The following is a 27,315-nucleotide window of genomic DNA, read 5'->3' on the forward strand; positions in this document are numbered from 1 at the left end:
GGATGAGGCAACCCAGTGGAAGGAAAGGGGCCCCAAAGCAGGCAACAAAGTTAGAGACAGCTTCTGCTGTAAGGAGCCCCATAAGAAGACCAAGCCACACAATTGTAACATACGTGCAGGGGTCCTAGGTCAGGCAGGCCCACGCTGGCTCCCTGGTCAATCGCCTGGTGTCTGTGAGCCCCTGTGAGCCCACGTTAGTTGATTCTCTGGGTTTTCTTGTGATGTCTTTCACTCCTCTGGCTCCTTCAATCCTTCCTTTATAGTCTGTTTTTTTCTTTAGGTCATATAAATCTTTCGCCATTTCCTGACTATTTTTTTTTTTTTAGTGAAACATTAAGAATTTCTTTTCTTTTTTAATTAATTTTTTATTAATCACAGTTTATTCACTTTGTATCCCAGCTATTGACCCCTCCCTCATCTCCTCCCATGCCCCTTCCCAAGTCCACTCATAGGGGAGGTCTTCCTCCCCTTCCATCTTATCCTAGCCTATCAGGTCTCATTAGAACTGGCTGCATCATCTTCCTCTGTGGCCTGGTAAGGCTGCTACCCCTTCAGGGGGAGGTGATCAAAGAGTCAGACACTGAGTTCATGTCAGAGATTAGTCCCTGTTCCCATTACTAGGACACCCACTTGGACACTGAGCTGCCATGGGCTATGTCTATGCAGGGGTTCTAGGTTATCTCCATGCATGGTCCTTGGTTGGAGTATCAGTTTCAGAAAAGACACCTGTGCCCAGATATTTTGGTTCTGTTGCTCTGGAGCTCCTGTCACCGCAAGGTCTTTCTATCTCCCCCTTCTCTCCTAAGATTCCCTGCACTCTGCCCAAAGTTTGGCTATGAGTCTCATTATCTGCTTTGATACCCTGCAGGGTAGGATCTTTCAGAGGCCCTCTGTGGTAGACTCCTGTCCTTTTTTCCTGTTTTCTCCCTCTTCTGCTGTACATCACATGTGGCTTTCTGAGTGAGGACTTATCATCTTACCCAGGGTTCTCCTTCTTGATTAGTTTCTGTAGGTGTACAGAATTTTAGTATGATTATCCTATATTATATGTCTAATATCCACTTATAAGTGAGTATATACACGGTGTTTCTCTTGGCATACCTCTGTCCCTTGTAGCCCACCCCTGCTCAGTAGCGCCCCCAAGGGGCAGAATCCAGCTGCTGGTCAGCAGGCAAGTGAGGCTCCTGATCACAGTGACCTCTGCACCCCAGAGGTGAAAGTACTTAATCACTTTGAACAGCAACAACAACAACGCCACAGCATTACCTTTTCTCCTTTGGGGCCACTAGCTCCATGCTCACCAGTTCCCTGCGTAAAAACAACAACCAAGAAGTACGTTTGTTTTTAATGGACTCAGTCTTGAAGATTTGGCTAGTAAAATTTAACATTTTGTGGATTCTCTGACACTTTGACACACATTTTTTTGTCCTCATTTCATTTCTGTCAATGTAATCAATATTTAATCCTGGTAGATACAAATTAAATCTCTCCAACCTTGGAGACCCCCATTTGTTTCGTTTGTTTGTTTGTTTGTTTTCTGTGATCTCTCCAGAAGAGACATCTCAATTCCATGAGCAGGAGACTTCCTTCTCCATATGTGTGCTTACCAACCTCAGTTGCACTTTTTCTCCTGCTCTTTCTACTCTCAAATACTTCTCACCTTAATTTGACTCTGCCCACTTTGGGCAGATGACTGTCCCTCTCATCATACAGAAAAAGCAAATACAAATTGCTTGGAAGCGCTTCAACTACTGAATCCTCTGTGTGTTGAGAGAGACCATTATTAAAGACCTGAAGAGAACAGGCAGGTTCTTATCAAATTTCCACGAATTTGGTCTAGAAATTCCATGTAGAAAACCCTCACCCCCTAAGCTGTGTGGAACCTACAATCACACACTTCCAAATTGTAGTCTGGTGATCCTGGGGCTCAGTCTAGGACCAAACATTGATCAATCAGGACTCTGTTTGCATGGTGGAGGTTGCAGAACTGAAAAAGGCACGTGTTTGTGGCTCATGCTAGCCTCCCAGGCATGAACACTGAGCAGTTCCAACTGCCCCAATTCCTGTGGGAGAAATTACAAGCTGTGAAACTACAGGCACGGTAGGTCCCCTTAATAGAACCAGGTCTTCTCCAAAGTGGAATCCCTGAATATCACTGTCATGGCTGCTGGGGGAATCTCCTGTTATATGTCATGCTGGCTGCTCTTATTGTGGTTGAATGAATAAACCTGTATTTTTTTTTAATGTTGTCTGTCTTAGAGTAAATTTGTCTATGAGACAATGAGCCCTGTGAGACACACAACTCTGTCCTCTTAGGGAATCTTATTCATTGATGTTAGGTGAAACTGGCTAATTTTGTAAGCTGGAGCTGGAGTTGGCTAATTTCTTTAAACATTTCTTCTTGCTTTGGCCAGCCTATGTGTTCTATCTTCTGCAAACACAAGACAAAACACTGTTATAACCCAGGGATCTACTTCCCATTCTTGGACAACTTTAAAAAAATAATCAAAGTGGCCTTAATGTTTCCACCAGCTCATTGATGTAATACAGTCTTGTAGACAAGCTTCCTTTTGACTCTAGCTTCCCAGTTCTTAGCACATAAGCTGTAGGAAATATGTGCTTTCATGTTTTAAAGAAGACCTGTGGTCCTGGCTTCAATGTGCACCTGAGCTGCCCTTACCTCTCTCTGGGATCCCTCTTCTGTTTCTTCATCTACCTCTGTCTCAGGCTTCTCTCTTCCTCTCCCTATCTAACTGTAGGAGGTTGCTCTCTCTCACGACTTGGTCCAGGCTCTGCTCAAATGACTCAGTATTCCCTCCAGGGCACCCTTCTCTAGCTCCATGGTCTAGGCATGGTTTAAATGAGCACAAGTTAATATGCTTGTCATGTCCCGTCCTATCTCAGCTTTAGACTTACGTATCTAATTCTAGAAGCAATTCATGCCCAACAAATTAAAAGATGAAATGAGAATACACGCAGGCATACATATGAGAGGAAAAGACAGAGGAGCGACAAGAAGCTTAACACGGGTTAATCCAGAAGCAGGAGAATGGCAATGACTCTCTTCACAATACATTCTGGAGGGTTTTTGTGAGTAATAATTCTATTTTACATCAGAGAAAAGAATTAGTATAGGAAATCTACACTTGTCTACAGAAGCCATCCCTTTCAATCTGGTATTGTCTTAGTCTCCCATTTCTCCTCCTCCTCCTCTTTTTGAGGCAGACTTCATGTGGCTTTACATGTACTGTGTAGCCAGGCCTGGCCTCAAACCCCTGATTCTCCTGTGTTTACCTCACCAGTGCTGGGATTACAGGTCCAGACTTCCACACCTGCCTTTGCCATCTTTTTTCTTAGCCTGGAATTTCAGTTGGCAATCCAGTCTAGCCTCTTTAACATACACATAAATAAACTTTAGAGAGTTCTTGAAAACACTGGTCATTTTGGCATGGTGCCAGTCACTGTGCCTAAAACATCAGCATGACCCCCTAGCTGTGCCTTTGGTTGGGTATCTTTAGGGATGCTGGAATTTGCTTTTGTGTAAGACATCACTTGTTTACACGTGGTGTTTGTATTTTGATACTCCAGGTGCTTGGACCATAGACTATGGAGTATCTCTGGTGAGGGTATATGTGTATGCCAGCAAGCTCCAGGGAACCATAGCCAAGGTAGTTTGGATATAACATTTCCTCTGTAGACACAAGTCATATTGTTCTAAGAGCATTCCCAAATCTTGATTTTCTAACTGCTTTAGTTCAGAAAACGAAGAAGGCCATCAGAACATGATATACTTGTTTTTACACAGCAACCAGGCTAGGAAATCCAGTTAGTCCCCTGGTCCTAGCAGCTCCTGGTGCTATTCTCCACTCTTGGGTTAATCAAACAACTGTCTTAAGTTTGAACTTCAATAGCATTTACTCATTGACATGTAATATTCCCTTCCTTCCTTTATCCTAGCTAACAGCAACAAACAATAAACCAGCTTTATAGGAACAGTAAGACACAAGTCTTTAGCTTCTGGACCTGTATTTCTGCTTTAGGCACTACTGTAATTTTTTTAGGTGGTTGTAGGGTGAGTTAGGACCGTGGTGCCATTTTGAGTGTTCTTTGAGAGCCTTCCAAATAAATTTAACAACTAAATAATTTTTGTCAGTGCATAATTAAAAGTTTCTGAGGGCTGGAGAGATGGCTCAGAGGTTAAGAGCACTGATTGTTCTTCGAGAGGTCCTGAGTTCAATTCCCAGCATCCACATGATGGCTCCCAACCATCTGCAATGAGATCTGGCCCCGTCTTCTGGCAACCAGACAGAACACTGTATAGATAATAAATAAATCTTTCTTTAAAAAAAAGTTTCTGAGATACAGTGTTAATAGTCATGGCCTGTGACTTGCTAATTTGCCTGCTCAGCTGAAGAATTCCAGGTGTGAGTTGTGTCCCTTTGTTCTTACAAGGAAAATGGAATGAAGAACTTTGGAACCATTCTCAGGCTATTCTGATTCTTTTGAAGAGAAAATTTCTGGTTAGAACAATTTGCATAGACATCAATGGGTTAAGTCAAAGGGGTAGCTTTCTTCTTTTTTGCTTTTTCTTTGTTCTATTTTTATTTATTTATTATTATTTTTTGTAGCTACCAAGGAGTAAACAGTTATCAAGTTCTTGTGGCTAAACTAAGGGAAAAAACCAAGGACACGAACTCCCTGCTAGAACTTGGGAGTCGTCACCCCACTCAAGCCCATGCTTTTAGAAATATGCTGTATTATCCTAGGCATGGGAAAACAGAAGTTATTCCTTGAGGACTGCTATTGTGAACCTGCTCCACTCATTTACACACAGAGAAGCCAAACTCCCAGGATCCCAGAATGTGAGTTTGACAACATTGGTGGCAGATATAACTAGTTCCATGATGAAGATATGATTACCTTAGTATGACCATGCCTTTATAAATAAAGAGAGTGAGAGAGGCATCCATACAGGAAGGATGTCATGTGGGATGAATGGAGATCCATCAGAAGGAAAGGGACATGTGACACTCTTCTCCCTGGAGCTGTCAGTGGGATGAGCCTTGCTATCAACTTCATCTTAACCATTCGATAGAGCTGAGAGACGGTAACCATGTGTAAGCTTAGGCTGCTCCATTTGTGACACCACATGAGTCAACCTTCGAAAGGTCAAACATGACATAGGGCAAACAGGGCTGTCCTCTCAGGACTGAACAAATACCCGACATTGGCTCAAACTTCAACTTCTCAGCTACATTCAAAGAAACTTTTTTTTTTTTTTTTTTTTTTGGCCAGAAAAGGGATGGGGGCACACGGGTAATATTTTAGTTTTCTCTACAGGCAAACCACATTCCGAAAGTTCACACATTAGTGCCTGAATCCTCACTAGCCCCTTAATCCAGTGGAGCCTGGCCATGAAGAAGAAAAGAGGGGAAACTGAATATTTAATCTTGACAATCAACTGGATGAGATTTGGAAACTAATCTCTGGGAATGCTTGTGTGGGAGTAATCTAGAGGTTAGTTGGGGTGGGAGGACCCACTCTGAATGTGGGCGGTTCCATTCCACAGGGCTGTGGTTCTGGACTGAATAAAAATAAGAAAGAAAGTGAACCCAGCATTCCTCTCTCGTCTCTCACTGCTCCCGAAGGCTGCAGTGTGAGCTGGGGCCGCAAGCTGTCATTGCTACCTGTCTGCTGGATTGTATCCTCAGACTGTGATCCCCAATAAACCTTTCTTTCCCTAAATCGCTCTTCTCAGGTATTTTGCCACAGCAACAAGTAGCTAACTTAGAAAATTAGGGTTTAAGGTTTAGTTTTTAGATCTTTAGGGCCCCAGAAGTATTGCTATTCCGAGGAAGCCTTTGCTTTTTGCATCTTCATTGGATTTAATTCTGTGTTTGAGAAGACGTTCAATGTCTGGTTTTAGACAGCATTTTCTGTCCTCTCTGGTCTGTGAACGTGAGTGTGGAGCTATACTTTGATACACTGAAGGCAGGTACCATCATTTGCTTTGGATCAACTGTGTGGAAAAGTGAACACTGGAATGGGGAGCTGGGAGGCATCACATCAGTCTCCAGTGGCTCAGACAGGGGCTAATGGTGGTGCAAGACGGTGGACCCGTGCATTTTCAATGTAGACCGTTAAAAACACGTCAAACATACATTCCACCAGTGCTCACTCTCCATAGACAGCACTTTGCATCCATGTAGGGCGCTCGTTACTTTAAAAACTGATGGAGCCTATCCAATTTTTACTAACATTCCTGAGGTGAAGACAATGAAGAACAGTTTGGCTGGGCAGAGAGCAGGATTTCCTTCGGGGGAGGGAAGAGTGCTCAGCATTGATGCTGCTCTGCAATCAGCCCAACAGGATGGAAGCAGCTGCCTGAAAGTTATTTCCGGGCTAGAGAGGGAAATTTGTTCTCTTTTAAATCCTTGCATCTTCACGTGAACACGTGAGAACACACGTGATCTTAATGACTCCATCCTCCAGTGAGTCGCTCTTATTTCTCTCTGTTCTTATTTTTCTCTTCTATTTTTGATTTGTGTCGTGAAGGAAGAGGTTTCTTATGTCCGCGTTTCTCCTCTGGGTGATACAGGCAATGTGTAGGGGACTAAATTAATTCTGTTTGAGGACCGAAGCGCAAGTGCAGACTGCTGGGATGAGGGATGAACCATCCAGTCTCTTAGTTTGGAGCAGGGAGGGGCCATGTGTGAGGAGCGTGCTTCTCATCCTCCCGTGGGTAGCTGGCTCAGCAGAATCTGGGCTGTGCCAGAGAGTGCGCTGAGGTCCAGGGCTCCGCGCAGCCGTCCCATAAATCAATGCCAATTTAAAAGGGAAGATTGTTTTAACCTTGGAGTGTCGCTTTATATGTCTCAATACATGGTCCATTATTTAATCCCAGCTCCTCCCCCACTGTGCTCATTTGTTATAGCCAGACCATCAGGAATGCTACAAACTGCAAAATGCAACAACCTTACTATCCAAAGCCAGATGAGGGTGGCAGGGACAGTGCCAAGAGAAAAATGCATCTTGCTCATCACAGCACATTGGGCCCTTTGCTTTCTGAAGAAGATATGGCCGCAGCACAAAAATATCATTCAGTGTGTGTCCTGGCGGTGGGTTTCCTTATGGATCCTTACGGAACCCCAGTGTAGGAGGCCCATGCCCTCTCAGGAGGAAACGGAATGAATTGTTTCCTACCTTCCATCCGTCACTATAGATTTGAACACTTCTGAGTCAAAACGGTTCTATTGTATTATTTAGGGGAGAAACAAGACATGGTTTTTCCTCTTTACCCTATTCTCTTCTAGCTACAAAGCCACGTTCAGAGCACATGTAAACTAACTGAGGCTCAGTTCTGTAATAGCGATGGCAGTAACTGACAATCTTTTAGGAGGGACAGTGGATAAATCCCAGGCACTAGGGCACAACTTGCAAAACTCCCCTCTCAGCTACTGAGCTCAGTTCCCATTACAGCAAGTATAACCTTAAAGTTTGAAAATTAACATTTTCTGCTTCTGGCTCTAAAATACAAAGGTTCCATATATTTTCACTTAAGGAAGAACTGACTCATTGGTAAGAAAAAAATACACACAGAAGTAGTGTTGGGAGACCTGTAAAGATGCAAGCCTTAAAAGTTTTGCAAGGGTTAGCAAATATTTAAGTAGCTGAGTAGCAACTTGGTACAGTTTGTACTGCTGGTGAGAGTAATACAGCACACCACTTAAACTTTTCCAGCTGACTTGTGACATCAGAGCCAACTTATTCTCATTATTTTGAAGCTTTTATTGTAAGTCCTATTTTATAACAGTGTATGTCATTACAAGTGTCCTTACACTGATTCGGTGTAGATCCACTTCCAGCTTAGCTTTCAAAAACTAGCCAACTGCTAATGTTTTAAAAAAGCTAGTAGCAATTTTTTTTTAAAGACAGTTACAAAGAATCAGACAAGATATTGTAACCGCCTTAACACAGAACTCCCTGAACAACCTAAACAAATGAAAAGATTCAAGACAGGATTGGGATTTTAAATTTGTCAAGAGCAACAAATAGTCTACATGCTTGATTTTAAACTTATCAGTTAAAGATTAGCTAGGCCAGTACACTAAGTTTAATTTGATGAACAAAGGGTTGAGATTTTAAATTAAACATTTTGTCTTAGAAAGCAATAATGATGGATTTTTGAGCAACAGCTATCTTCAAGACTTGGACTAGGAACATGAGAGGTATCTTGTGGTTAAGAGCACGTGTGGCCCTTGTAGGGGACTCAGGTTCAATTCCCAGAATCCATACTGTATGGCTCACAACTACTGGTTACTGAAACTGGTTACGAGGTATGTAACACCCTCTTTTGGCTCTGTGGGAACCAGACATGCCTCTCTCTCTCTCTCTCTCTCTCTCTCTCTCTCTCTCTGTCTTTCACACACACATACACACAAGAAAAGAAATAAATCCTAAGTAAAGGTCTTGATTTGGAACACAGGTTCTTGGAGTGTATGAACAAAGATGCAATACTGGTTACAGAAAACAAAGCAAATACACAAGGGGCCTGTGCCTAACTTTTTCTGTCTTACAAGGTGTCAATGGTGAGCTGACAGGTACTGAAAGCCCCAGTTGCTGCCACTGTGGACAATGAAGGACAAAATGATCCCAGATCAGAATCATACGTTGTTCTTGCACAATGAGCCATCAGCAAATTCATCCCTGTCTTTGAGTCCTGTGTAGCCAGTTACCAACACCATTCCTAGGTATAAGCAGGAGCAAGTGTTGCCACTTAGATACTTCTATGGTAGAACTTTTTATCCCAGCTGGGGTGAAGAAGATAGCAAGGAAGTTGCAAGCTGTTCCCATCCATCCCCAGGGAGACTCATTTTTTTATTTTTTATTTTTTAGTAACTTATCTATTTCTTATTATAGGTACATTGGTGTCCTGCCTGCAGGTCTGTCTGTGAGGGCATCAGATCCCCTGGGTGCTGGGAATTGAACCTGGGTTCTCTGGAAGAGTGGCCAGTGCTCCTAACCTCTAAGCTCTCTCTACAGCCGAGGCTCTCGTTCTTAATCTGCGGGATGTGAACATGTGCTTGTGACTCTAAGCACTATCAGTGTGGGGTGACCTGAGCTTCAGATAGCGAATCATTTCTTGTGGCCCTTTATTATCAAACTTTGAACTACCACTCTAAAATTTACAGAACTAAACCCTTGTTTTATAATATGTCCAGGAATGTTTTAAAATTTAAATTTGAAAACATAGTGTTCCAAATGGGAAGATGCTTCAAGCACATGTGATCTCGTCTCAAGGCCCTGAGACATTAGGAATTAATAATGCTTTCTTCTTTCTAAAAATGGAAGGACATAAAATCTCTATGTACACAAGTTGTGGGAATAAAGAAGCCATACCTTGTTGAAATATTCACCAAAAGTCTGTTGTGGTCCTTGTAACCCAGGAGGTCCCTGAATGAGAAAGCAAAAACAAATACATTTTTCAAAACAATGTGTGCTATAAATAATCTACCGAGTCTATTTTGTCAAATATTCTAATGAATAAAAAAACTTAATGGATATCAACATATAATCAACTTCCTAAAGCTTTTGTTTTCCTAGATTCTGTTTTACATGAACCCAAAGGACAGTCATAAGTAGAAACAGGAAACACTTACTAACATAACCATCACCAAGTTCTTTATTAGAAGGGATTCCACCCACAAGACTATCCAGGGAGGACATTGTAAGTTCGGTTTATTCTCTGTGCTCCTCACAGGACATAATGAGTATACTGTAGTAATGAATGCTACCACACATTGTTAACAGAAAATACGGGGAAGTACATTTTTCTGTTGTTTTACTTTTATAAATTAATTGTTTAAAATGTGATGCATATGGATTTTTAGACCAGGAAGAAGTTTGTAAAATCTCACTTTAAACATTTTAATAAGGGGCATTTCTTTTTATTGTCCTGTCATTGTGTTCAGCTTGGGCTGGGTAGAAACTAGGAGGTAAGATAGCTGGAAATCTCTAGAGCTTCCAGGAAGGGAGGGAAGGAAGAGTTCTCTAAGATTTTCAAGGGTTACATTGCTGGGATAGAAGCATAAGAAACGACAAGTTCAGCATTATTTTATGAGGAACCCTAAGCCAAGTTAGATTCGACCATCTCAGACAGATTATATGCACTTCATCTAGACCTCAAAAGCCAGGAGGGGAGAAAATATTAAGGAGGCAAAGTTACTAGTGTTTTATCCAAGAAGATAATTTCATGATTTAACAAATTAAGGAGCTCCATTGCACAAAGATTATTTTTGAAAAGAGAACTTAATTATTGGAATGTGAAGAAAAAGTTTTAAGGAACAATTGCTAGCTATGTTCCAATTCAGGTAACATCTTGGGAGTATGGACATACTTAATGCTGGCTAATATCTATTCTAGGTGTTTCCTATGAATGGCTTGTGAATGAAGATTAGTTCAACATGAAATTTTGGCATTGTGCCAAGTAACATAAAGGGCTTGAGGATGGGGTGATAAATGCCTGGGAGCAAGTTGGTGCAATTGTTGAGAAAAATAACGGGATCAGCAAATAATGGAGCAGGCTGTGATCAGAAAGACAACCCATGCTGCTATCTTGCTGAAATATATAATAAAAAAGAGCTAACATTGGAAAAATAATTCTCTGACATTATGTATTTTTCCATCATCCAGCTTTGTGTAAAATATTCTAGTCTCATTAGATGAAATAATGGAGAAAGCAATCATTGAAATGAGGGTGGTTGTAGACTTTCCAGTCAAGAATGTGTAAGTTAATAACTTACTCTTGAAACCCAGGAGACAAACAATTCCATACACATTGATCTTTCTGAACACATATATGAAGCAAAGAGAAATTATGGACACCATGGCAGCAGCAATAACAGTCAGTTGAAGCACTAAGGAGGTTGGGTGCCAAGTATTCAGTGTGTGTGTTCATTGTAAGACCGTTTATATGCAAAAACTGTGATAAGTGAATTAGTTTAATTTCCCGTGCCTTCTTCCTAGTATGGGCATTAGTTATGATGGCTTCTAAGTATGGTAGAACAATTAGAAATATTGTTTCTTGAATAGAGCCTAAGAATTAATTATAAATTTTTATAGTGCTAATTGTGTGCCATTTATTATAGCAGAGTTCTGGATGGATTAACCTACTAAAATGCTCACAAGAGTGAATGTTTATGAACCAGAGATAAATAAAGAAGGTTAGAATTGTTAATCAGCCCACGCTCAAATCACTGTCATCTGGGAAGGCAAAAATTGAAGAAGATTGAGTTCCAAGTCATCTTTGAACAATTTTTATCTTCTCTCCCCCATTTCATTTTTTATATTAATTACATTTTATTCTCTTTGTATCCCAGCTGTAGCCCCCTCCCTCATTCCCTCCTAATCCCACCCTCCCTCCTTCATCTCCTCCCATGATCCTCTCCAAGTCCACTGATAGGGGAGGTCTTCCTCCCCTTCCATCTGACCTTAGCTTCTCAGGTCTTTTCAGGACTGGCTGCATTGTCCTCCTCTGTGGCCTGGCAACGCTGCTCCTCCCTTGGGGGGAGGGTGGTCAGCCACTGAGTTCATGTCAGAGACAGTCCCTTTTCCCCTTACTAGGGAAATCCACTTGGATACTGGGCTGCCATGGGCTCCACCTGAGCAGGGGTTCTAGGTTATCTCCATGGATAGACCTTGGTTGGAGTATCAGTATCAGAAAAGTTCCTGTTGCCAGATATCTTGGTTCTGTTGTTCTCCTTGTAGAGCTCCTGTCCTCTCCAGGTCTTACTAACTCCCCCTTCTTTCATACAATTCCCTGCACTCTGCCCAAAGTTTGATTATGCGTCTCAGCATCTGCTTTGATACACTGCTAGGTAGTCTTTCAGAAGCCCTCTGTGGTAGGCTCTTGTCCTGTTTCTTATTTTCTCCTTCTTCCAATGTTCATCCCATTTGTCTTTCAAGTGAGGATTGATCATCTTACCTTCTTGTTTAGCTTCTTTAGGTGTACAGATTTTAGTATGTTTATCCTATTTTATAGGTCTAGTATCCACTTATAAGTGAGTATATACCGTGAGTGTCTTTCTGCTTCTGGGATACCTCATTCAGGATGATCTTTTCTAGATCCCACTATTTGCCTGCAAATTTTATGATTTCCTTGTTTTTAAGTGTGGAGTAGTATTCCATTGTGTAAATATACCACAATTTCTGTATCCATTCCTCCGTTGAGTCTCCCCCCCATTTCAATTGATGTATATTCATTGTACATAGTGCTCTTTCATACAGACAGCTTCTTTCAAGTATATCATTAACTTTGACCACATTCACTGTCCAGCACCTCCCCTCCCTCATTCTATCTCCTTTGCTGGTCTCATTCTTCTGCCATCTGTGATCATCGTGTGTGTATGTGTGTTTGTGTGTGTGTGTGTGTGAGTGTGGCGTGTAAGTATCTCCATAAAATTTAGAATCCAAAAATGAATGAAATCATGTGATATTTGCTTTTCTGATTTTGACTTATTTTGCTTGAAATGGTAATTTCAGTTTGCATTAATTTCCCACTAAGCAACCCAATTTAATTCTTCATGATTGAATAAAAACTCCATTATACACATGTACAAATTTTATTTCCTTCTTTATCTACTGATAGACATTAGGGAAGACTTCACAACTTGCCTGTTATGAATAGTGTTGAACAAACATGATATGTAAAAGTTTCTCTGTGACATGTTAGCACAATATTTTTGAGGTATATTTTCATAAATGGTACAGCTGGATTATAAGATAGACAGACTTTTATGTCTTGAGGAACCTCTAGACTAATTTCCATAGTGGCTGGATTAATTTACACCCCAACTGCTAGTGTATGGAACTTCCCTTCTTCATTTCTAGCATTTGCTGTCACTTATTTTCTTAATTATGGCCATTCTAATTGGAATAAGGCAGAATCTAAACATAGTTTTGATTTTCATTTCCTTGTTGATCAAGGATGTTGAACTTATGGGCAACTTGTGCTTCATCTTTTGGGAACTGATGGCTCATTTTATCAGTTCATTGATTGTTTTTTTTTTTTTTTTGGTTTTTTTTTTTTTGGTGTTTAGTTTCTTGCGTTCTTTCTTCTCCCATTTGGTAAGCTGCCCCTTCCTTCTCTTAACTCTTTCCTTTGAAGTATGGAAGCTTCAGATTTTACACATTCCCATTGTTGGTACTACTTGCTAGAAAGTTTATATCTCAATACATCAATACATCTTCTCCTTAAATATTTTAGGGCTTTGTGTTTGTTTGGAATTAGATACATTGGGACTTTTTTCTCTTTTTATAACTGATTTATTTATTCACTTTACATTCTGATTACAGCCCCCCTCCTCTCTCCCAGTTCCCCCCTCTCAAACCCTTTCCTCCATTCTTCCCTCTCCTTCTCCTCAGAGCAAGGAAGGTCTCACATTGGGATTTTTGTATAGGCCGTGAGTGATACAGAGTCATCTCCAGTTTCATTCTTGTACATGGATATCCAGTTTCTCCAACACCATTTGTTGAAGAGACTGTCAGTTCAGTACTCCAAAGTATGTTTTGGTCATGTGTCAAAAATTAAGTGGCTATAGCTACCTATTCCACGGATCTATATATCTGGTTTTTCTTTTCTTTTCTTTCTTTCTTTCTTTCTTTCTTTCTTTTTTTTTTTTTTTTTTTTTTTTTTTTTTTTTTTTTTTGCTAGGGCCATTTCAATTTTCTTTCTTTTTTTAATTGAAAATAAATTTTATGCTCTCACCATATATTCTGATCATGGTTCCCCTCCTTCATCTCCTCTCCCAAGTCCTTTCCACCTTCATACCATTCTATATCCATGCCTCCTTTCCTTCTTTAGAAAAACAAACATGAGGAAAAACCCCACAGAATAAAACCGACCAACCAAATAGACAACAATAACAAAACAAAGAAAAGGCAGGAGAAACACACACACACACATAAAACAAAATCCATAAAACCGCCCAATTGGAAGCCATACTATACAACAAAAGACCAGTAAGGGAAGTAAAATGGCCCAAACAAAGCAATATGAGAAAAAAAAAATCTTCAAAAAAATACTCCTGGGTTCATTTTGTGACGACATTAACCAAATCACATCTACTCTTGGTTTTAGCATCAATATATACAGTCCCAAGGTTTTACATTGAATGCATGGACATCGGAAGAAAGGAAAATCAGACCATACTGGAGGAATTATCTTGAAAATGCTGATATTCTTATATTTGTGATTGACAGCGCAGACAGAAGGAAGATTTGAAGAGATAGGTCAGGGACTGACGGAATTACTGGAGGAAGAAAAGCTAAGATGTATGTATGTCCGTGCTCATCTTTGCTGAGAAGCAGGATCAGCTCACAGCAGCCCCAGCCTTTGGGATGGCAGAAGGGCTGAACCTACACAGCCTCCAGGCACGAGTGTCCACAGATCCAGTCCTGCTCAGCTCTCACAGGCGAGGCCCTCCAGGACGACATGAACAGGGTCGGCAAAAATGTCAATATAAATAAGAAATAAAATCTAGACAAAAGGAGAAGCAGTAGCTGTGAGGGTTGAATTTGGCCCCGAGAAAGACAGGCTTGCAGCTTCCCGATCAAAAGCTTTTCTAGCTCAAGGCTGTGTGAAGAGTAGAGCCAGCTCTTTAAAAAGAACCCCCATTTCCTCATCTCCGAGATTCAGTATCATTTTGCAAATAAAGGAATTGCCATTTCTTCTGGGGGGGGGGGGAAGAATCTGTGGAAGCGAAACCTTTGTTTCGCGGGAACAATCAATACTGGGAGCTGAAAATTCAACTGTGACTAAAAATCACTATCAGTGAGGCAAAGTCTTCGGGAAGTGTTTTGTCAGGGTCAGCACACATGCTGTGGTCCACCGGAGGCTAAAGCGCCTTTCTGAGCAGGCAGCCTAACTTGGCAAGTCTAACTAATGAGTCACGTGGTATTTGCTTTGACAACGTGAAAGCAGCCTCAGTGGGATAATAAAGCTAAGGCCTGGCACCGCGTGGCAGGGCCAGAGTGCCTGAAGAGAGAGGCCAGGAGGCTTTCAGCGAGCGTGCAACTTGAGTTGTGCAGTGGAGAGCCTCGTATCCGGGATATCTGGAAGCTAGATCACGGGTCTTTGCATCTTCTACTGTCTTCTTTGGTTCCTTTCTTCAGCATTTCGAAACCTTAGCTGTGGAGTTCTTTCGTTTCCTTGATTACCTTTATTCCTAGGTATTTTATTTTCCACGAGGCTGTTGTGATTGTGCCTGTTTTTCTGATTTTTTTTTTCTCAACATGCTTGTTCTCAGTATATACACAAGTGGCTGGTTTTGTATGTTGACTTTGTATCCTGCTCCTTTGATGAAATTTGGTTATCAGTTTCAAAGAGTTTTCCAAGGTCTGTAGGGCCTTTTACTATATGGCCTACATCATGTGCAAATAGAATTTTATGACTTCTTCCTTTACTATTCATAGCCTTTATTTCTCTTGTCTTATTGCTTTAAAACTTCAATAGCTATAGCAAATACAGAGCAAGAAGTCATGCTTGTATTAACTGCCATGATATTTTTTATTAAGTATTGCCGGGAGCCAAGGCCAGGTAGTGGAAAGTTATAGACAGCTACAACAAGGTCATAGGTGAGAGATTTACGTTTCCGGAACCTATGAGACATCTGTGCATCAGGCTAGATATTTTGAGATATCTTAGCTGACATTCTTGTAGTATCTCTTTTAGTAAACATTCTTGTGGTGTTCTGCATCATCTTAATCGCCCTGTTATGTTTTGTAAACTATATTGCTGACACATTTTCCCTTCCTGCCTTCTCCCTATGAAGTTGTGTGAAATTTTTCAAATAAATGAGAGCGAGATCAGACAATAGACTTGCTCTCATTCTTTGTGTCTCTTGTCGCCACTCCATTCTTTTTGCCCCTCCTTAGGAACCCGTTGAACTCTTGCTGGACGGGACAAAGTATTGCCCTGGAGAATATAAGATGCTGATGGCTCTCCACGGTTTACTCACTATACAACAAAACTTGTGGTTAGCACTTCTCATAAACCAGCGCTGTGCTGGCAGGATGAAAGGATATAAATAATAATGCCCTTACTGTGGGCATTTCCGGCAAGGGACCACTGGGGCTCATGGTTCACGGTCAGGTGGAGGGTGCATGGCCTGATTTTTTGGAAGCCCGTGGAAGACCAGACCAACAACCAATAGCAGGCTCGAAGATGATGTGGCAGAACCTGATTGGTTGCCCAAAGGTATATAACTCTATTCCTGGACTAACCCAGTCTACATCCGCTTACATCCTCTAACATCCGCTAGCCCTTGGATTGCATTTTCCCAAGGCCTGGACCTGTCCTCACCTATGGGCTGGACCTATTTGTTTATTTTTATCATTGCAAGTTCTTTGAGAGTTAGTTTCTTGTGTCTTATATCTACCTTCATGCATTCTTTCAATCCTTGATATGAAGGAGTACACCTGTACATTTCAGAACACATTTGCATTCAAAATGCATCCTAGTATAAGGAAATCATGAAATTTGCAGGTAAATGGTGGGAATTGGAAAGAATCATTCTGAGTGAGCTGTCCCAGAAGCAGAAAGACACACACGGTATATACTCAGTCATATAGACGTATAATATAGGATAAACCTACTAAAATCTGTACATCTAAAGAAACTAATCAAGAGGGAGGACTCTGACTAAGTTGCTCAATCCCCATCCCAAAAGGCAAAGTGGATGGACATCAGAAGAAGAAAATAGGAAACAAGTTAGGAACCTGCCACAGAGGGCCTCTGAAAGGCTCTGCCCTGCAGACTATCAAAGCAGATGCTGAGACTTATAGCCAACTGTTGGACAATGTGCATGGAATCTAATGAAAGAAGTGGGAAATAGTAAGATCTGGAGAGGACAGGAACTCCACAAGGAGAGCAACAGAACCAGAAAATTTGAACACAGGGTTCTTTCCAGAGACTCATACTCCAACCAAGTACCATGCATGGAGATAACCTAGAACCCCTGCACAGATGTAGCCCTTGGCAGTTCAGTGTCCAAGTGGGTTACATAGTAATGGGAACAGGGACTGTCTGTGACATGAACTGATTGGCCTGCTCTTTGATCACCTCCCCCTGAGAGGGGAACAGCTTTGCCACAGAAGATGACAATGCAGCCACTCCTGATGAGATCTGATAGACTAAGATCAGAAGGAAGGAGAGGAGGACCTCCTCTATCAGTGGACTTGGGGAGGGACATTTGGGAAGAAGGGGGAGGGAAGGTGAGTTTAGGAGGGAAGGGGGAGGGGTTTATGGCGGGATACAAAGTGAATAAAGTGTAATTAATAAAAAAAAGTCAGTACAGAAAAAAAAAAAAGAAAAATTAGCCAAACAATAGAAGATATGCATGTGTGTGAGGGGAGGGGCTTCAAAGTAACTCTGGAAAGCAGGAGAAAAGCAAGCAGTGCCAACAGAAGAGCAAACACTCCAAGATGGTGATATGAAAGTTTAGGAGAGAACTGGGTGTGCCTCTTTGTAAATGGTTATCTGCCCACTGAATACAGCTGTAATTCATAGACACAGAATATATTATGGATCTATAATCCTGATCTTATCGAGCTTTTACCCTTGGGAGTAGAGAGGGAAAATGTAGGCGGCTCAGTGTGGCTGCCCCTTCTAAATCAGCAGTAATGCCACGGCCCACTGTAAAGAGCCACAGGCCAAAAGAAGAGTGTGAACGATTACTCAGATACCCAAAGGGTCAACACATCTACAAAAGCGACTTCCGTATTTTCACATATTCTTGTCACAAAGTGTCAAATCTACGACACAGTGTTCCAAGCGGGTTTGACCCGAAGTGTTAAGTTCTACTCCTTAATCAGAGGATAGGCATTTATGGTGATGTCTTTCCTCCTAACTTCTTAGTCAGTAGAGTACTTTGGGTACCATAAATTCAAGGATTAGTATAATAGAGATTTATTGCTTACAGTCTACTGGTGCAGCAATAATTTAAATGAGCTCTCTCAAGCAGCTGAAGAAGCCGACTGAGTCTGAATGCATACCCTGGCACTGGCTGGGAAGCCTCTGTGGACACTGACTTCAGCTAGTGTAGAAATGACTCACCGGATGATTCGGAAACATGAAACAGAAAAAGAAGAAGAAGAAAAGAAAAACAACTTCAAGTGGAGCAGAGGTTGATAGCCACAGATAAATTGCAAGTATGAGCATACCAAGAGGGTTCGATGCATGGTTAGAAAAACACTGTAGAACTTGAGGTCTTAGAATTGGAAGGAATTCCTGTTTCGAGTTTAGCAAGTGCTCCAAGTCCTACAGAGCATCAATCAGGTCTGAGAAAGGAGATGTTAAAAACACATGGTGACAAGTCTCCTGGCAACATGAGCTCCAGGGCATTTGAGAGGTCATTTTCTCTTAAAGACTTGTGTCTAAGAACCAATTGAGAAGACAGTGAGAAAAGTCATACTCAGTGAAAAGGAGGGAAGAGTCACAGAGGTCACGGCACCATTGCTTAATCTACTTAGGAGGTCTAGCTAAACTGAATATAATTTTGTTTAGAAAGAATATCAGAGTATCTTGCCTACATCAGTGACAGACAATATGACTGCAGTTGAATCATGGCTATAAAGTGTCTGCTTTTTGGTGTGTGTGGCTTAGACTTACTTAGATTGTACCAAAAGATAGAAGACATTAGAGCTGTCTAATGAGAGCAGCACACAGTTATACAGCAGCTTTTAATGGCTAGTGAATTCCAGGAAGACACACCTGGGTGGAACTCAACTGTACTGATGTCTGCTGATGTGACCAGTCTATAAAATTAAGGATGCTGAGGCTGCAAAGAACCATGCCTGGTTGATAAAGGGAATTAAAGCTGTATTCAATCCAAAGAATTAAATCTATCTTCAATCATACCCTAGCAATAGTTTTAGTAGCATTTAATGGGTCTTTGGCTGGAGTTCCAGGCTAAACCCTTGCTGGAGATGAAAAGTAGAAATGCCATGATGCCTTTCACCATTCATATGAGGTGCATAGTATGAAGTGAAGAACTGTGTTGATGGTTAAATACTTTAACAGAAGAAAGTCTACTTAAATCCTCATGGTAGGTTTCAGTTTGGGCGGCACATTCTTGACATTTAACAGGGTGAGTTCACTGTTAAAATTCACACATTTTAGTGGCTTAGCCACACTCTCACTTTTCAGGCAGCTCACCTACTATGCAAAGGCCAAAGGACTATACTTTTGCGAGTCCCCCTCCCCTACTATTTTTGTCCTGAACTTTGTCACCCTGTGTCCTAGTTTAGCCTATTCTAAACACTGAGTTAAGATCTCCGTGATTCGTCAATTTATGCTCACTCATTGATCCTCATGTCTGAAACATTCCCACCCATGTTAAAAGTTCCTCTTTCCTGCCTTACCAACTTGCTGCCTGAACATCCCCAAGCTGGCTCAATGCCACGTATCTTAACATACCATAGCTTTTCAATTCAGTCCTACTAGAATAAGGAGGTCCTCCCAAGGCTCATAAACAAGTATTTGAGGTTACACAACTATCCCTGGCCTTGGGGATTTCCAAGTATAGTCAGTAATGTCTTTTGAAATATCAGAAACTTCTGTGAAGAAATTTGTGCTAAAAACACTTTTTGAAATATGGTAAAATTAGCTCTACTTTAAGAACAAATACAAAAAAACAGGCATGGTGGCACACACCTGTATTCCCAGCATTAGGGAGGCAGAGGCAGGCGGATCTCTGTGATTTCGAGGCCAGCCTGATCTACACAGTGAGTCCAGAACAGCCAAGGCTACACAGAGAAACCCTGTCTTGAAAAAAACAAAAACAAAAACCAAGCCAAACAAAACAAATAGCTTTCCATTGGTCAGTTATTTGGGCTCATATCTAATGATCTTATCCACTGTTCACTTAGCTAGTTGAGAAAGGCAGAAGTGGGAATTATTTTTCCCTTGATATTTAAAATTTTCACTAGGAAGTCAAAGATCTCAGCTGTGGGGAATGGTGACAGAAAAGCTAATGTTGAGATGGAGTTTTCTCTCAAATATGTTTCCACTTAAGACGCATTGTGCAGGACTTAATATAGCACAGGTGCACGTGTGTAATGGCTCGTGTGCAGCTGTGGTCTGCTAGGATGAAAACTCCTTGAGGTCAGAACTTTAATCCTTAAGACATCCTAACACCAGTTAGGGTATAGAGAAGCTTCCTGCCTTGTGCCTTTCACTCCAAGGACCAGATATTGTCTGAATTTGATAGATCATTGTTTTTTTATAACAAAATGTTGATGGGAAAAGCCGAGTTCTTGCTTGTTCATTTTGGCTTCACTTACACCCAGTTACAAAAAGAGCAAAGGGCTTGCTGCTCCTGGATTTGCAGAAGACAGGTCCCCTGGATTTAGATTAATCTGAGAACTTGGCAAGCCAAATGGAAGCAAAGCTGCAGGGAGCCTGGCTAAGCAGGAAAGAGTCCATGGGTGGGAGTTTGACTAGAATTACGACATCTGAAATTGTACTATAACTCTGAGGAAAAAAAAATCAATAAGGCTCTTTAGGCGGAAACTATATGAGAAAGCATTGTTTTGCATTTTAGGAAACATGAATCCTTGTGGGCTAAAAGGACGGTTCAGTGCTTAGGGGCACCTGGTGCTCTTCCAGAGAACCCAGGTGGAGTCTCAGCACACGCATGGTGGTTTTTTGCAGCCCTCCAGGTCCAGGGGATCCAGCGCCCTCTTCTGACCTCTGCAGGCACCAGGCATACACCCAGTGCACATACATGCACGTAGTCCCTCAACAATACACAAAATTAAATCAATGTAAAATGAAACATCAGTCCTTTCCATTTGTCTTAATATTTTCTCTCAGTGGGCTTTCACAGTGTCTCTTGATATTTAATTGGTTAAATTAAATGGTTGTAACTTTAAAACAGACCATTTTATTGGGCCTACCTCTACTGCAAATTATTGCAAGGAAGGAGACACTGACACTGGCTTTCTCTCCTACACTTATGCATGTGTGTGCAAACACACAAACACCAACACAACAAACACACACAAATGACTACAAGCTCATGTGTGGGCACACCTGTGTACACGCCATTACGAAACAAAACGAAACAACAACAAAAACCCACAAAAAAACCAAAAACAAATAAACAAACAACAACAACAACAACAACAAAAAAAACCCAGAAGCTCAACTATCAAGACAGGATTTCTGGAACCAGAAGCCTCCCTGAGTGTCCGTCTTTGGTATTCTTGTGGGACACCTTAGGAATTCCGCCCTGTCCTTCATATTAAGTCATATTTGAGGGCTGGTTGGAGGAGTGCCATTTTATTCTTATGTTCTTCCTCCTCTCGGGTTTAGTCAACAGCCCCACAAACAATCCTTATTTAGTTGGTGTGAGATGAAAATATTCTAGGATGGTGAGATTCCTTTCTTTGGATGTATTAGTGCTCTGTCTGCATGTGCACCTGCCTGCCAGAAGATCCCTTTATAGATGATCGTGAACCACCAGCTGGTTGCTGGGATTTGAACTCAGAAGTCTGGTAGAGCAGCCAGTGCTCTTAGCCACTGAGCCATTTCACCAGCTCTGGACGATGTGATACTAAAGATTCCTATTTCACAGTTCACAGTAATTCTACAAGCACTTGTACCTTTATATTTTCTAGGATTGTGGAGAAGTATGGCTGCAAAGCAGTAATCTACTCTGAGCCCAGGCCAGCTCTGTGGAGTGGGTGTTTTTACATTTCCCCCTTGGCAGATGGCAAAATCAGCTGTTTTCCCTCCATACTACATAAGGAAACAGTGACAGAATCAAGCATGAAAGGCATTCCATTTTAATACACTCAGGGTAGTGTATAAACAATAGATTTATTTTCCATAATTCTAGAGGCTGGGGAGCTGACCATTAAAGTTCTGGCCTGCGGTCTGATGAGTTCCTCCTTATTGTACCCTCACCTGGACGAAGGCAGAAGGCCAAGATAGCTAGCCAGCCACATGCTGGGAAAGCTTCACTTAAAAATTGCCTTAATCCTTTTAATAAGGTCAAAGGCTAACAGATTTAGATTAAACTAAGAACCTGAAAGCACAGCCGTGGTGAAGCTTTGGTTTTTATCATCTCTCCAAGGGACCATCTTTTAATACAGGAAATGTAGGTTGTTGAAAGGACACATTAACGCCATAACATAGGCATATTTACTATTACATCAACTATTTCAATAACCAATGAGGGTCCTTGCTTTATATGTAGCACAGGATTAAATAACTTACTCGGGTGCAACCAGGGAGAAGAATTAGGTTTCAATCCAGACCCTGCTTGAGCCCACAGCCTTAATCTTTTAACTCTTTCTCCTAAGCTAGCAGAAGAATAAAATCCCAACCATCTTTTAAAGCCAGTTAAAAATATCCAGATGGGGTCATCCTGTTGTAAAAGATGACAAGATCCTTCAGTATGATGTAGTATCAGTCACCGCCACGCAGGGACAGCTCTCAAATCTGCTGCAGCCTTTCAAAGACTTCAATGAGAAGAAGAGACTGAGAGAAAAATCAGAATAGATTCAGAGAAAGTGAAGAGAAGGAAACAACAGGGAGACAGTGAAATCACTGAGGACTTGGACTAGAAAGACAAGACAAGGGAGCAAGAAAAAGCAGCCATGAAGGAAAACAAAGTGAGTCTGTGACCTTGGTCAGCAGCTAAAAGAGCTTGTGAAGCTTGATGACAGTGAAGTCTCCTCAGTGCCATGACAAGAGAAGAGAAATAACAGTTTGCAAAGGAGGTAGAAGATGGACTCTGTAACCAAATGAGCAATATCACCTGGGGAGAATTTTGATGATCTCAGACTCCCGAGAGCACGGAACTGCAGAGAAGATTAGTTGTGAAGTTGTCACACAGAGAAAAGGAAATACCCTAATGGGACCACAGCAGAGCCACTCTGTCCTGGAGGAGACCATCGTCGGTGCTGTCATTCATGAGGTTCAGTACACATCCGCACCGAGGGAAGCTTAAGGCTTCACGATGCATCAGAGCTTTCTGGTTTCAACATTTGGGGAGATTTCCCCTACAACAAAGCAAAGTTTGCAGCGGCCACATGCTTATTCTAGATGAATCTCTGGAACTTGGCGTACTGTGACACATGATATTCAGCACGGTTGTTCACGATGTTCAGTACTGCTGTTCATGATGTTTATTTAGTACTGTGGCCCATGATCTTCAGTACAGTGACTATCATCAGTACTGTGATCCACCACGCTCAGTACTCTTATTCATGATGTTCAGAACTGTGGCCCATGATGCTTAGTACTGTGACCCACAACCTTCAGGACTGTGAGCCCTCATGTTCTCTTGTCTCAGCTGCTTTGCCCCACGGTGGCCTACACCCGCACCATACCTTTAAAGATCTATAGCTCTTGAGGGTCTTGGTCTGAGATATTGCCATTTCCTCTGCTTCAGAAGCTTTGCAGTTAACAGGTGAGGGAATGTCATAGAGGCAGCTTTTGGATCTTGAATGAGAATTATTCTCATCTGCCACTCTGGACGTTTTTCAAACTCCTTCCTCTGTGTATTCTAGGGAAGTGCTCACTTGCGCTGGGCTTGTCTGCTTCTGGCCTGAATACTGAGCTGTGTAATCGAGGGAACTCAAGCATGGGCAGGTCATGGTTGTATGAATAAACAAACTACTCAATATGTGACCTGATTGTTTTCCAAAATTGCACAGTCCCTGGTTTCACTTGTCATTTTAGAGCAGGAGTGGGAGGATGAGGCTGTGACAGTGAATGGGTATAATCAATCCATTTAATGAAAACAGATTTTCTAAATTATGCTATGAGTTGCAAGCATTTTTAACCCTTTACACTCCAAGGCAAGAAAGCATCATTTTGGAAGGTTCATGCCCTTCCAGAGAACAATCTAATTCATTTAAGCCTCATTGCAATATTGATAGGGCAGTACTTTTTGACTGATACCCATGGCACGAAACTTAGAAAACATAAATGATTCCTCCCCTCATACTGTCATTCTGCTTACCCATCCACAAAATGTTCCATATTCATCTCTCTGTAGTAAGACCCCAAAAAAAGTTAAAAAAAAATTGTCAGCTTTCTTCAATGTAAGGAGCAGCAGGAATCTTTCGAGTCCTTGTTGCCCACAGAAGCTGCATCAATGATCCAGTGCAAGGTGACAAAAAACAGGGGATTTGAGAGCATGGGGATGGGAGAAAATAATTGTTTATATTCGGTGGTGTTCCCAGAAGATCACCATCAGCAAGAGCCACACCTTGGGAACAGCAGTGCCTCCACCATCTTGTCTGGGCTCTGGAAACCTCACCATATGCCACCCAAATCAGGAATAAAGTCAGCTCCCAAAGGGCAAAGAGCCAGCCTCCATCTATCAGCTCTCTGTGCTACCATTTACTGTAATTAAGTGATAACATTCACTCCATTTAAAGTGTTGGGAGAATAACAAGGCTTCCTGTGCAGGGGAAAGGCAATTTCTACAGTACACTGCGAGACTCACGATAGCTGGCCCGATGTTGGCGGCTCTTACACAGCCAAGTAAAAGAGAGGCTAAAAGCCCGTGCAAAATTCGAATAGCTGGGAGCATTGTGGACTGCTGTAGACAACAGAAAAGCTACAGGTTTTATTTTATATGGAAAATAAGTCTTTCCTTCCAACACAAATGTTTGATATTGCTCTCTCCCTCATCTCCATATTGTATTAGTGATGAATCTGCAAATGACAACTGTGGCTCAGCTGAACCTCCTTGTGACATAAAGTACCTGATGATTTTAGATTTTAGCTTAGAAATAGCTCCATTTCACAAAGGACTTCTGAAGAGAGAACACTGATGATCTTGGGAATAAAGATATCAGCAGTGACAGTGACCTTTTGTAATTCTGTGAAGTGGGTTTCCTGTTTTTAAAAATGATTTCAAAATACTTTAAGAATGCTGAATGGCACAGGTAATAATATGCTGAAAGCATTTAGAGGTGGGGTGCTTTTGGCCTCAATCCCTAACTTAGTAGCAGCAGACAGTTGATGGGTGCTAGGAGACAGAGAGAACCATTTTTCCTTAAGGGTGTAGCCTCTTGTAGAGTCATAAACCAGTGGATGGCCCAACACTCATGAGTATATGGATAGTACAAATTGTACTTGAATTATTAAAAAAAAAAAAAGAAAGAATATGTGTATTTGGGAAATTGTTTGGAATAGGAAAGAGTTAGGAGCAGGAGCCAAAGTTGAAAAGGATCAAAATACATAAATTTTCAAAGAACTAATAAAATATAATATTAAAATGTCTCATGAATTCACAATCTAATATTGTAATCCAATATTAACTACGTGATATATTTGCTAGATCTTTGTCCCATTTAACAAAACTAGTAGACATATGAGAAGTTGCTTTACATCTAATTTTCTACAGATTTCCTTCAGTTTCAAACTCTCCAACAATGCCTGTTGGTCTTTCCTCCTGCTAAACCAAACTGTAGTTGTTGTGTGGACAAAACCTGACGTCACAGGCAGAGCTGAGACTCTGTTTGCTGGAGTCTTTCCTGGAATCTTGCTAAAATAGAGACTGTCTTCTCTTGATGATACCCATTTGGCACTTTTTTTTTTTTTGGCGCTATTGAGCCAAATGTGAACTATAAAATATTTCAGAAAGAACTACCACTTCTGAACATAAAAGGTTCTGATAAATCTGATTGGGCTTTGCTTCCTTAAGCCTTAATATTTACCTAACACAAAGGAACCATGAGTAAGTCATACCTTACCCAACTAATTACAAGTTTAATCCCCATAGACCAAGGATTTCATTTGCCTCGCTGATGGGGATGAAATTAATGGCATGTGAGGATGAGACCTCTTCCGTCATTGTTTCGCTATGACCAGAGAAGGGTGGGCAGCGAGAAAAGGGTTAAGAATGTCTTACTACTCCTGCTGTTCATAGAGAGAAAAAGAAGCAGGAAAGTGGACCCGAGTGCTGGTGTTTGAAATCTCAACCTGACACCCAGCTGCCTCACATGCACGCCGACTTATTCTGTGGTCACAAGGTGACACTGGAATTTCAGCCATGTTGACAACAGCTGTTTTGTCTGGAACCACGACCTCAATAAGGGACAAGTGGCAGTAAAAATAATTAATGGATCCAGGCTCCTTTTTTAAAAACATATTCTGCACCTGCATTTTTAAATCCATGGATGTCATCTTATTTTTCAATAAGTGATGAAATTGCTATCCCATTGGCTCAAATAAATGGTTAGGTTTATTTTTATCTGCAGATATGGTCATTAAAGTGCATGGCTTTTAGTCAGTTGACAGACAGAAGAGGCTGGGGCTCACTGCAGAAATGCACATTTAGAAAAGCTTTAATGAGTTGAAGGCTTGTAAATGAGCCAGATTCCCACAGAAACATCGTGGATCTCAAAATGCACACAGTCTCACACAGGACATTTTAATAAGAAATAATGTTCAAGTAAATATTTTGTCATCTGCCTTATTCAACAGTCCAAGTGTGTTTTAGGGAGCTCAATTGTTTTGGGAGGTGATCATGCTTTATGTTGGAAGAAATGGCATTTTACTTTTGCACTCTTGGTGCTGTACTGTGATGGACTGAGAGACAGAGGACATACAAATGAAGAACAGTGATGGACAAGAGGGTTCTATGGTTATGTGGTATTTTGAGGTTAGCCATTTGCCAGCTATGACTGTTCATCTGACCTAACCTGTAGCCTATCAGAAAGAAAATATCAGGGTTAGAGGTAGGGGAAAAATGACTGAGTTATATGTGATAGAATTTCCATCTTAAATGAAAAAATTGTATCCAAGGGTGAAATTAAGTGGGTGCAATCAAAGCATTGTCTTTTTTTTTTTTATGGCAAACAGGTTTACTGTCTGTCTACCTAAGACTAAAAATGATAGACTAAAAGTTAAGTCATCGTCATAGTAAATATTTGAATCAGAAAAAGGATCATTTAATCACATTAAAACAACAACAACAACAAAAACAAGCAGAAAACTAACTACTGCAGATAAAAGCACACATGCATGCAGTTTAACAAAAGAGAGCAGAGACCAACCAACGTTTTTCATTTCCGCTTGTACCACCATTGACCCCCACTATTATAAAGCCTTATGTGATAAAGCTCCCGCCCCCAATCCTTTTCCTCAACCGTGTTTTCAAGTTCTGTTCTGTTTATTGAACAACACACCCAGCTTTTGGGGTGGAAAACTCTTGTTCATTGACCTCCTGTGGCCAGTGTCTTCTTGAATCATGTCATTGACCTGGGATACTTCCTCAGTTCATTCTGACC

General features: G+C 41.3%; 1 protein-coding gene across 2 annotated transcripts in view; it reads right to left on the reverse strand.

Moving 5' to 3' along the window:
* Positions 1-27,315, reverse strand: part of Col19a1 (collagen type XIX alpha 1 chain) — a 324,630-nt gene that overhangs the window by 79,895 nt on the left and 217,420 nt on the right. For both annotated transcript variants that reach the window (XM_060369802.1, XM_060369801.1), the window contains exons 16-17: positions 9,400-9,453; positions 1,267-1,308 (exon numbers count right to left, since the gene is read on the reverse strand). In XM_060369802.1, coding sequence (XP_060225785.1) covers positions 1,267-1,308; positions 9,400-9,453 — 96 coding nt within the window. The remainder of the gene's footprint in view (positions 1-1,266; positions 1,309-9,399; positions 9,454-27,315) is intronic.

This window comes from Meriones unguiculatus, chromosome 16, assembly GCF_030254825.1.
Source record: "Meriones unguiculatus strain TT.TT164.6M chromosome 16, Bangor_MerUng_6.1, whole genome shotgun sequence".
Taxonomy (NCBI): domain Eukaryota; kingdom Metazoa; phylum Chordata; class Mammalia; order Rodentia; family Muridae; genus Meriones; species Meriones unguiculatus.